The 12,162-nt window shown below is 48.4% G+C and overlaps 1 protein-coding gene across 4 annotated transcripts in view; it reads right to left on the bottom strand.

Annotated features, from left to right (window-relative positions):
• Positions 1 to 7,338: 7,338 nt before the first annotated feature.
• The window catches only part of SPTLC1 (serine palmitoyltransferase long chain base subunit 1), an 81,409-nt gene continuing 76,585 nt past the window's right edge, over positions 7,339 to 12,162 (bottom strand). For 2 of the 4 annotated variants that reach the window (XM_023747006.1, XM_023747007.1), the window contains one exon: positions 7,339 to 8,586. In XM_023747006.1, coding sequence (XP_023602774.1) covers positions 8,389 to 8,586 — 198 coding nt within the window. In that variant the 3' untranslated portion in view covers positions 7,339 to 8,388. The other 2 variants (XM_006106180.3, XM_023747008.1) reach the window with 2 other exon arrangements.

Here is a 12,162-nt window from a genome sequence, read left to right as displayed (position 1 = left end):
CCTGCCCCCACTGTCCTCATCCATAGGTGTACGATTTTTGTCCAGTCTCTTCCCGCATCCCCCACACCCCTCCCCTGCTAGAATAGTCAGTCCACTCCCTTTCTATGCCCCTGATTCTATTATATTCACCAGTTTATTCTGTTCATCAGATTATTTATTCACTTGATTTTTAGATTCACTTGTTGATAGATGTGTATTTGTTGTTCATAATTTGTATCTTTACCTTTTTCTTCTTCCTCTTCTTAAAGGATACCTTTCAGCATTTCATATAATACTGGTTTGGTGGTGATGAACTCCTTTAGCTTTTTCTTATCTGTGAAGCTCTTTATCCAACCTTCAATTCTGAATGATAGCTTTGCTGGGTAGAATAATCTTGGTTGTAGGTTCTTGGTATTCATCATTTTGAATATTTCTTGCCACTCCCTTCTGGCCTGCATAGTTTCTGTTGAGATATCAGCTGACAGTCGTATGGGTACTCCCTTGTAGGTAACTGACTTTTTTTCTCTAGCTGCTTTTAAGATTCTCTCTTGGTCTTTTGCTCTTGGCATTTTAATTATGACGTGTCTTGGTGTGGTCCTCTTTGGATTCCTTTTGTTTGGGGTTCTCTGTGCTTCCTGGACTTGTAAGTCTATTTCTTTCACCAGGTAGGGGAAGTTTTCTGTCATTATTTCTTCAAATAGGTTTTCAATATCTTGCCCTCTCTCTTCTTCTGGCACCCCCATAATTCGGATGTTGGTATGCTTGAAGTTGTCCCAGAGGCTCCTTACACTATCTTCACACTTTCGGATTCTTTTTTCTTTTTGTTTTTCCAGTTGGGTGTTTTTTGCTCCTTCATATTTGACTTGATTCTTGCGATCCTCTAGTCTGCTGTTGGAACTCTGTATAATATTCTTTATTTCAGTCAGTGTATGCTTAATTTCTAGTTGGTCCTTTTTCATATCCTCGAGGGTCTCACTAGATTTCTTGAGGGTCTCACTAAATTTATCGGCGGTTTCTAGAAAATTCTTGAAAAACCTTTTAAGTGTGGTTTTGAACTCTATATCCTGTCGTTTGCTTTCCTCCATTTCTGTCATTTGTGACCTGTTTCTTTGTCTCCGCATTTTTTATGCTTCCCTGTGTTGATAGAGTGGCTTTCTGTGGTAGGTGTCCTATAGGGCCCAGTGGTTCAGCCTTCCCAATTACCTGAGGTGGACACTCTTGGTGCACCCCTTTGTGGGCTTTGTGCACAGTCTTGTTGTAGTTAAGCCTTGATTGTTGTAGATATCACTGGGAGGAATTGACCTCCAGGCCAATTGGCTGTGAGAATCAGCTGTGCAATGGTGGGTGAACTTCTGTGCTGGAGACACCCTTATGAGGCAAGACTTGCTTCAGTGGGGCTTTGGTGCTCACTGAGTCTGCCCCGAGTGTGTCCCTTATGGATCTGAGGAGTTGTAATCTGGATGGTCCCACTCTGACCACTGGATACACTGGCACTTGGATCTCTAAGGAGGTGCTAATTTAGCCTCTGCCTGAGGCTACCCAGCAGGAGCTGTGGAGAGATCTGCAGATTCCTCTTCTTTGTTTGGGGTTTGGAGGTGCCCAGATGAGGCCCAGCTGTGAAGCAATGCAAGCTGCTGTGGGGCCTTGGGCCTTCTTTTGGAAGTTCTGGGTCTCTCTGACCCAGCTGCAGTTTGTTGGGTAATTTTCAGATTGCAAAGGGCCAGGCCTTTCATATGCAAAAGCCTCTGTGCACAGCTTGGGTGGGGCGGGGTCTCAGGGAATCAACAGAGTGGAGCAAAGAGCTATAGCTGATCTTCAGTCCTACCCTAAGAGGTCCCGCATCTCAATCGCTGCAAGCACCTCTGAGAGAAAGCCGCCTTCGAGTTCCGACCGATGCCAGACAGTCCAGTTTCTCCCCATATGAGTCTGGGTTCCCAGAGACTCACCCAGAACTGGAGTTCAGATCAGTCGGGAGCTTGAGACTCCCTCCCAATTGAAAAAGACAACCGTGTCCTCAGTTGCCAGCCCTTTCCACGTGCGCCTCCGTACCTCTACACTTTACTTTCGCACCTCCTCTGAGTCTCAGTGTGCTTTTCTCTTTCCTTCTAGTTGTAGAATTTCCACTCAGCCAGCCTTCCTGTGGTTCTGGATGATATCCGTTTTGTCTTTTAGTTGTATTTTTGAAGTGGTTGTGCGAGGCAGCAATTTCCGGTGTTTACCTATGCCGCCATCTTGGTTTCTCTCTTGTAGTTGACCTTGATTGCTGTTGGTGTCACTGGGAGGAATTGACCTCCAGGCCCATTGGCTGTGAGGACCAGCTGTGAGTACAGTGGAAGAGCTACTGTGCAGGGGACACCCCTATGGAACAGGACTTGCTTCAGTGGGGCTTTGGTGCTCACTGAGTCTGGCCCTTGAGTGTGCCACCTGTGGATGTGTAGAGTTGTAATCTGGTGTGGTCTGAAGCTGCCCACCAGGTGCACTGGCTCTGGGGCCTCCCAGCAGGAGCTAACAGGGATCTGCAGATGGCTGCTACTTGCTATTTGTATTGGGCTTGGAAGTGCCCAGGTGAGGCCCAGCTGTGCAGCAAGGCAGGCTGGTGCTATTCCTGGGTCTTGGGCATTTAATTGATAGGTTAGGGGCACACTTGTTTGAGAGATTTTAGGAAAATCTGAAGCTTGAGCCAGGACAGGCCATTCATATGGAAAAGCCCCTGCAAACAGCTTGGGTGGGGCTGCAAGCTGGATGGGGTGGGGTCTCAGAATCACCAGGGCGGAGCAAACAGTGTGAGCCAGGGTGATAGAAACTCAGATAGGGCTACCAGTCAGCTCTGGGACAGGGGAGGTCCCAGCACAAGAACAATGACCTCTGCGAGGACCCCCATCTAGGAGAAAGCTGCTTCCTAGTTCCTGCACTGATGTCAGAAAATCCAGTTCCTCCCTGTATGTCTCTAGGACCCCCAAAGCTGCCTGTTTCTGTAGCTCAGAGGGATCAAGTCCTGGTAAGTTTGTGTGCTGGCTCTTTAAGAGGGACACCTGGGTCTCCAGCAGCCTCCATGTCACTCAGCCACAATCCCCGCTGGTTTTTACAGCCCGAAGTTATGGGGACTTCTCTTCTCAGCTCTGAGAGCCTGGGCTGGGGTTCTGGTGTGGGGCTGGGACCCCTTGCTCCTCATGGGCAGCCTCCACAGAGACAATCTCCCTCCCAATTAAAAAAGGGGCACATGTGAGTGCCGGACCAGCCCATTCTGCGCCTCTGCCCTCCTACCAGTCTCAGTGTGCTTTCTTCTTTACTTCTCTAGTTGTAGGACTTCCATTAGCCAGCTTTCCGGCACTTCTGGGTGATGGTTGTTCTGTACTTTAGTTCTAATTTTGATGTGGTTGTGGGAGGTGGTGAGTACAGTCATTTACCTACGCCAGCATCTTGTTTCCACGTTTGGAATATTTTAAAGCCTTTGGAGAAATCTCTGAAGAAAGTCTGTTGCAAGTAGCGTTTAGGGAGGTCACGCCTGGTTCCATGCTAGGAGAAAAAGCCCTGAGTTCACTTTACAAGCAGAGTCTCTACTCTGAGAAAGGCTGAGGTTACACTCATCTTTTAAAAAAATATTTTTTATTGATTTCTGAGAGGAAGGGAGAGAGAGCGATAGAAACATTGATGAGAATCACTGGTCGGCTGCCTCTTCCACACCCCCTACTGGGGATCAAGCTCGCAACCTGGGCATGGGCCCTTGACTGGAATTGAACCCAGGACCCTCCGGTCCATAGGCCAATGCTCTATCCACTGAGCAAAATCAGTTAGGGCACTCATATCTTTTAAAAGAGTAAAGGGAAGAAATGGGAAATATATTTATAGTCTAAAAAAATTTACCCACAGATTTACCATTTCTGGAGATCTTCATTTCTTCCTGCAGATGTGACTTCCTGTCTGCTCTCACTTCTTTTCATCCTGAAGAATTTCCTTTAGTATTTCTTGTGAGGCATGTGTTAGCAATGAATTCTCGTAGTTCTCCTAGGAATGTCTTTCTTCACTTTTATTTTTGAAGGATTATTTTGCCGATGCTGAATTCTTGGTTGATGGGTTTCTTGTTCTAGGACCTTGAATGCCTGCTCTGCATTCTGGCTTCTGTTATCCCAGAGACACCAGCGTTAATCATGCTGCCCCCTTGCACTTGGTGAGTCGCTTTTCTCTTGCTGCTTTCAAGGTTCTTTTTGTCTCTCAACATTTTCACTATGATGTGTCTGGATGTGAATCTGTTTACACCATACTTTGTCAACTTTTTCAATGTGTGGATTCATTAAAAAATAAATAAAATGTGGGTCCCGCTGCTGTGGTTGAGCACTGACCTATGAAACAGGTCAACAGTTTGATTCCTGGTCAGGGCACATGCCTGGATTGCAGGCTTGTTCCTGTGTGGGGCGTGCAGGAGGCAGCCAATCAATGATTCTCTCTCATCACTGATGTTTCTATCTCTCTTTCCTTTCCTCTCTGAAATCAGTAAACAATATTTTTAAAACATCATTATATTCTCCTTTCTTCAGGTTGTTGTTTCCTACTTATCTATCTTCGAGTTACTGATCCTCTGTGATGGCCCTCTTAGTGATTTTATGTTTTCTTATTTTTCAACTCCAAAATTTCCATGTTAAGTCTTTTAGAACAATTTTTCTTTGTGATTATTATCATAATTTCCTTTACTTTTTATAAACATGATTTCCTATACTTTAACTGCCTTGAAATCTTTACAAAATTCATCATATGGGGATGATCAAGATAGCTTCTACTGGCTGCTTTATTCCCCTCTGAGTATAGTCACACTTCATTTCTTTGCAAACCTAGTAATCTATGAAATTAATCCATGCTTTCTCATGCGTGATCAATACCTGTGAATTGCATGTGTTTGAGAATAAGCCTTTTCTCTATTCTGCAGGTATCAAGCTTGGTATTGCTGTATGATCTATGTATTGTATTACTTAGGTCTTCCATAGCCCTACTTTTTCCCACTTGACTTGTGTTGGACTAAAAGTTCAAACCTCCTACTCTTAAGTGTATTTCTACTTTCCGTTGAATCTATCTATATAATATATACTTCGGGTGTGGGTTGTAATATTTAGCGCAAAATTATTTGTTAACTGTCATATCATTATTTTAAATTGTGCCCTTTAGCAATACATATTTAATGTCTATTGGCTTGAATTCTACCTTGTGCTCTCAGGATGATCATTTCTGCTTTTTTTTCGTTTGTTAATCCTCACCTGAGGACACTTTTTCCATTGATTTTTAGAAAGAGTAGAAGGGAGGGGAGGGGAGAGACAGAGAGAAACATTGATTGGTTGCTTCCTGCACGTGTCCCAACTGAGACCGGGGATCAAGACTGCAACTAAGGTATGTGCCCTTGACTGGAATGGAACCCGCGATCTTTCAGTCTGCGGGCTGATGCTCTAACTACTGAGCAACCAGCGAGGGCTCCATTTTCCTTTGTTTAGCCTTTCTGAATCATGAGTTTAGGTTTGTCTCTTGTATCTACACAATGAGCTTATTCGAAGTTTTCCTTCCACATTTTATTAGTATCACTTCTTTCTACTTTGTTAAAGTAACATTTATATATTTTCTACTTGTCACATCTTTACTTCAGTCTAATTAAATATATCCATTGCTCCTATTTGTCCTTTTGCTGAAATTTCCCATTATAATTCTTTTTAAAAATATATATATTTTATTGTTTTTTTAGAGAGGAAGGGAGAGGGAGAGTTAGAAACACCGATGAGAGAGAAACATCGATCAGCTGCCTCCTGCACAACCCCTACTGGGGATGTGCCCACAACCAAGGTACATGCCCTTGACCGGAATTGAACCTGGGACCCTTCAGTCCGCAGGCCGACGCTCTATCCACTGAGCCAAACCAGTTAGGGCCCATTATAATTCTTAAAAAAACACACACATAAAACACTCACCCGAGGATGTTTATTGATTTTAGAAAGAGGGGAAGGGGGAAGAGAGATTGGCTCCCTCCCATATGCACCCTGACTAGGGACTGAACCTTGACCTCCTGGTTCATAGGTCGATGCTCAACCACTGACCCACTCCAGCCTGGCTGAGCTCTAATTTTGTTTTTCTGTAAACATGTTACTTGAAAGATAGCTTTTCTGGATATAAAGTCCTTGATTCACATTCATTTTTTGTTGCATTGAATCTCTTCAAAATGCTGCTTCACTTTTGTTTTGCTTTGTATACTGCTGTTGAGAGAATTTTTATTGATTTATCTGTGTTTCATCTTCCTTAAGCCTCCCAGTGCATTCTCTTCATCAGATAGCAAGTAGGGAAATAAAGTGTAAGTATTCTCGACAACATAATCCATAGAGTAGGTGTGGCTATGGATGGCTTTATTTGCTGTCTTCATAAGGATAGTTCAGATGGAGATAATCAGATTTAGGTGCCTATCAGCATCCTCAAACACACTCTATTTCTGGGACGAAGGTTTTATGTCCACAGGAAAGATGGCATCAGGCCCACACATCAGAATATTGTTATTTCAGATGTAAAGATGCACCTTTCCCATCCACATTACCTGACACTGAACTGCGTCTTACACCTGGTGGCTTATCACAGACAGCAGCGCACATCTGCGCACCTGGTCCAGCTGGCAGCGCTGCTGTCTCTCTGTCCGACTTGCGTCGGCTGCTTTCCTGAGTGCACCCTCACTGCAGACAACAGGAAGGGCAGCGCAGGGCGCCAACCCTGGCCCTGTGCCCGGTGGACACGGGCTCCCCATGTCGCAGCCGCCGCCTATCTCAATAGAGCGTCCTTCCCGAGCACTTCAGAACCCTGTGTTTCTGGAAGAAATTCGGAACCTGCATCAGATTTGAGTGTTTTCCTCAGCATTTTGCCTAACTGACATTTTTTGGCATTTACATTATTGGATTGTGGTCATTTTACAGAAATAATTAAAAACATTATTTTTGTTTAAAATGTTGGTATTTTTTGAGGATTGAAGTTAAATAATGTGCTCTACCATCTTTCCCGGGAATTTATACTTTTTAGAAGTAGCAATAAACACAGCTGTTACAATTTTTACTTGGAAAGTACAAAGCAGTTTAAAAGTTACTATCCTCATCATTTATAAACTAATGGTTCTTGTATGTTTGTAGTTCTATGTGGCCAAGGCTTAAATTAGTAGGAAGGTAGGAAATTTCAGAGACATTATTGAAATTATGCAGGCTCCAGACATCTGACACCACTTTTCACAGTACTAAGAAGTTAATATTTTTCTACCTCACCCAATTCCCACAAAAATAACATCCTAGATTTGTAGAAAAGTAAAATCAAGAGAGTATTCTGTTGAATATGTTACATACACAAATAGACTCATTATCAGGAATGTAACTTTATTTTTGTTAACAAACAAACAAAACAGATTCACCCTGCGAAGAGCCCTGCACCTGTGAGCAGCAGCAGCAGCCACAAGGCCGTATGGACGAAGTACCTCAAGCAAAATCAAAACCACATTTTAAAAAGGTGTTATTTTAAAGGATGAACACAGATTATAAAAATGACATTTCTACAATTTCATTCCTTCACTGTTAGTAAGAGGGAAAAAAGGTTTAATACTTATGCAACATGGGTGCCTGCAACAAATATTCACACCACCTCACTGGGTTTGCTAAGGGAAAACAGCTGAGGTACAGCTTCATAATGTAATTTTTAGTGCTTTATATTATTTTTAGATATTTGGAATCAATCAACTGAAAAGAAAAAACTTCTCATTTTCCTTAGCTTAGACAAAGCCTGCAGTTCTATGTCCCTAGGAATCCATTCACAATATTCTAGAACATCGAGGGCATGATTCACAGGATCGTCACAATAACCCTCTTCCTAAAACAGATTACATCTCCCCGTAATAAACGGAAAGGTCAATCATGAAAACAGAATAGGATCTGATTTAAGTTCTCACACAGGAAGTCTAATGCTATTCTCTGGGTAGAGAGGCTGAGACTAGCTGTCAGAAATGACTTAACGGCAATACTTAGTGTTTGTAAGAATTTTAGGATTCAAATGGAATGAGAAGTTTATAATAACTGCACAGAGAAGTGTTCCTTTGTATGTTAGCCACACTGAGCGCTCAAGGCGCAGCCTGCAGCGAGGGGCGGAGCCGGACCTGCACTGGGCGCTCCCTCGGAAGCCCTGAGGAGCGTCCAGTCTTCACCAGGAGGGAGGGACAGTAACTGAAGCTCCATTTTTAAACAATGACAAGAACAAAAGGAAGAATATAAAATACTAGTATAATGAACATTTAGATAGCACTAAACAGCATGATTTCACACAGTTGTATGCTTTCACCAGTTTTCCTTAAAAAACAACCATCAGTTCCTGGGCTTTTAGATGTTTTCTTTGTAAAAATAACCAGCATCCTTCGCATGGTCATGCCGAGGCCGCAGCCACCGCGCCCGATGCCCAGTCAGTCGGTGCAGGCCTCCGACGCGTGGCGAGGCTGTGTGCGGGCGGCCAGCCCTGAGCCTCCGGGACTAGACCAGGACCGCCTGGGCTACCTCCTTGATCGTGGCCGCAGCTTTCTCCAGCTCCTCTTCCGTCTGCTCCACGGTGACCACCACCCTGATGCTGCGAGATGGGGAAGGACACAAAACGTCCCCTGCTCAGCCTGCCGCCCGTTCTCACCACGACAGCAGGTGCGGGTGGGACAGGGCCCTGGGTCCTGCAGGCCCCAAACATCAGACACCACCTGTCACCGGAGCTCGTGGCTCCTGCCTGGACGGTTAGTGTGTCTACTCCACGTGACCTGGCAGGGGGCTCCGCGACACCAGGAAACCGGTCTTTATTACATAAACGACTGCTTCAGCAGTCCCAGACCCCAGGCCAAAGTTCCAATTAATGGACTGTCTGGTTGCTCCTGTCGTAATTCAGTAAGTCATGTGGAAGCTCTACAATACTTTGCAGCAAGGCAAACATTTTCAAATTTGCAGAAAATTGAAGACAAATAGCTCCTCTGAGCAGTTCTACCTCTGTCCCCTACAAACATCTACTGTATCGACTGGACACATTTGCTGAGCTGCACTGTGCTGGGCATAGAGCCCAGGGCATAAGGCCAACACGGCCCCTGTCCTGACACTCAGTCACACCTCTGCCTGGGCGCAGCGAGGAAGGAGGGCAGCGTCCTAAGGGTGCTTGTGAGCTGTTGCTGGGGGCCTGCAGACCCAGTGCCCCGTCTCTGGCTCCCATGTACGAGGCCCCCCAGGATGGCTCCAAGCTCGCTCCTGCTGCTGCCTTTCACGCCCGAGCTCTGGCTCCCACCTGCACCCGGGGGCGCCATGCCACGTACACTCTACTCCCTCTGGAAGGCTCCATGCCCACCAGGTCGTCTGACATATTCGATTTTCTGGGCTCAGCTTACACGTCAGCTGCTCTCGGAAGCCCGAGTCCCTCCCAGGCCTACTTCTCTGTGACCTCACTGACCCCATGCCGTGCCCTGCAAACCATGCCCCAGCGTCTCCCTCCTTCACTGCACTGGACGCGGACGGGGGTGGGGTGGGGGGGGGTGTTGTGTTAAACCAGGAGTCCAGGCGCATCCCCACGCTGGCTTCCGCCCCTCCGATCCCGCCACTGCTGTTTGCCTGGGTTCTGTAAGGGTGTGTGGACACTGCCGCACACCGTGTGCTGTGAGGGTGGGAAGTACCTGCCATCTCAGTTCTTGGGACCTCAGACATTTCTCAGTCAACTAGGAGGGCACTGTGAGTCCTGGGGGCTTTTCAGTTAAAATGTGAAAACATCTAGTCTGAAAACAGACAACAGCTGATGTACTCTATTTTAATGATAAACATTCTTCCTCGCCCTTTCAAAAACTTCAAACCATGACACATCTCACCCAGATGTTAGAGAAGGAACAAAAGTGAGGCCATACTTCAACGTCTACCAACCTTGGAGGCGGGAGGCACTTCTCTTCTCTCTCCAGGTAGCGCGCCTGGGTGAGGGCGATGCTCCGGTCCATGCACTGCAGGAAGAGGGCAGTCAGCCACAGCAGGCGCAAGGGGCACCCCTGTGGCAGGTCTAGCGCCCGGTCCGATGCCAACGGCTGGAGACCAGTGAGGGCAGCACCGTACGCGGAGCCCTCCACCACCCACCACGGCGGGAGCCCGCGTGGCCAGCAGGACTTAAAGATATGGCTGGAGCCACCAGAGACGGAGCGTTAGGTCGACTTCATTGACATGTAAACGGCCACAGTAGCTGGTAGTCATTTCAGACAAAGCAGAGTTGGGACAGGGGCACATGCCAGCAAAGCCCGCAGGATGGACTGGGCCTGGTGCCAGCAGAGCGTCTAGAAAGGGCTCGGAGCTCGACTCTCTCTGACCGCCTGCTCCCCCTGGCCAGCGCCCGGCCCGCCAGGCGGCTGCACACGTCTGAGGCCGCTCTCCAGGCCGGCGTCACCTGCTGACACTTTGGAACTGGAAACACAATCTATCAAAACGATGGCATAACGAATCAGAGGAAGGGAGCGCGTTACCGTGGTTTCTCCTTTGGGGTGACGAAAGCGTTTGGAGTCGAGTCAGACGTGTAAAAAAGCGCACGTGGCGGCACAAGGAGTGACCTGTGCGTGGCGGCCAGGCAGCCGCAGGAGGGGCATTCTCTAAGTGGCAGGGCAGGGTTTCTGAGGGGCAAGGACGGGCACCCGGCAATGGCACGGGCTGATCTGCGTCCAGAAGTGGACACCTGCCCGGCTGCCCCCAGCCTGGCTAGTAAGAAGCATCCAACCCACCTCAGTGTGTACAGACCAACTCGACAAACCCTGTTAGTTCTACAAAGCTTAAGGCTCACAGCTCCGGTCTCCTGTCCTTCAGGCACTGGGAAGAGGGAGGAGGGCGGGACCACCGGCCCTGAGGTGGAACCTGTGGCGAGGCACCCACGTGAGAGCTCTGCCCGCCTCCCACATGCGCGTGGCAGACAGTGCCGTCCCCAGAGCCCTCCCTGCTCCCTTGCTCGCCCACCGTGGCTGGAAGACAGCCCGCCAGGCTCTCTGCTAGAGGGCGATCTCGCCGCCCTCCCTCCCGTCTTGTCTCTGCAGGGACAGCGAGATACACAGCCGGAGTGGGGCTCTGGTCCCGGCCCGAGGGAAGGCCCATGTCCCGCACACACACGTGCAGAGAACGGCGCCATGAACCCCAACGCGGTTCCAGGCCCATTCTGCAGCGGCCACTCCTGCCTGGGAAGCTAACTCACCGCACAGGAAGGCCCTGTGATCGCACTGACCGCCTGGCTTGTCCCTTCGGCTGGTGTTTAAGCTAGAACCTGCTTTGGTATCACGGGTGCTGTCACTCCTCCTGTCTGTACACTTATAACAACACCGAGGCAGGCACTGGCTGACAGGACGCTGGTCCCTTGAGAGCCTGTCTTTTTCACGTCTGTGGAGCTGTCTGACCGGAGGGGACAGCTGTGACACTGCCTCCCTCGGCAGGTGAGAGCACTCCAGCTTCATCAGGGATCTCACGTTCTGCGTCTGGTGAGACCGTTTTTTAAGAGGACTGACCCCAGATGGCCAGATTGCAGGAAGCTGTCCAGGAACCTGTGGTTCCAGGTGATGTGGTACACACACCGCAGGACGCAGGACATCTGAGGCAAGCTGTGAGCCAGAGGTGGCCGCACACTGCGCCCATCCTGAGCAGCCACACGGCAGCTGGCAGCCGGCAGCCGGCAGCCATCACACTCGCTGATGCCGGGCGGAGGGATGCGGAGAGAGCAGGTGGAGAATAGCGTGCAGCCCGTCTCACTCCCGTGTGTGCTCCCGATGGAAGTGCAAGGCATGCAGGCTCCGGAGCCGCAGGGCCCCTGGGCATTTCTGCGGGGAGCAGCATGGAGGGAAGTGGGGGCGGGGTGGGGGGGCTGCTGAACAGAAAAGGGCAAGTGGTCTTCCCCAGGGGTCTCTTCTTGGTTAGTAACCGAGTTACAATTAGTAAACTGCCTCTCAGACATTAAATACATTGACACCCAACTTAGCCATGGCTACCAAGTGGCCTTGCGTTACGAGGTCACTATGGCCTGTTCCTGAGCGATGCTGGGATTCACCCTGACAGTCAGCTGTCCAGTGCTGCCTGGGGTCACTGCACACCATGCGGCCCCACCACGTGTAAGAAAGCCTGGTGCTGTACATGGTGAGCAAAAGGGTTTTCTGGAAGGTTAGTGACTCAG

The sequence above is a fragment of the Myotis lucifugus genome, unplaced genomic scaffold (genome assembly GCF_000147115.1).
Source record: "Myotis lucifugus unplaced genomic scaffold, Myoluc2.0 scaffold_779, whole genome shotgun sequence".
NCBI lineage: Eukaryota > Metazoa > Chordata > Mammalia > Chiroptera > Vespertilionidae > Myotis > Myotis lucifugus.
Note: the sequence above shows the minus strand (reverse complement) of the source record. Positions and strands in the feature narration are given on the sequence as shown.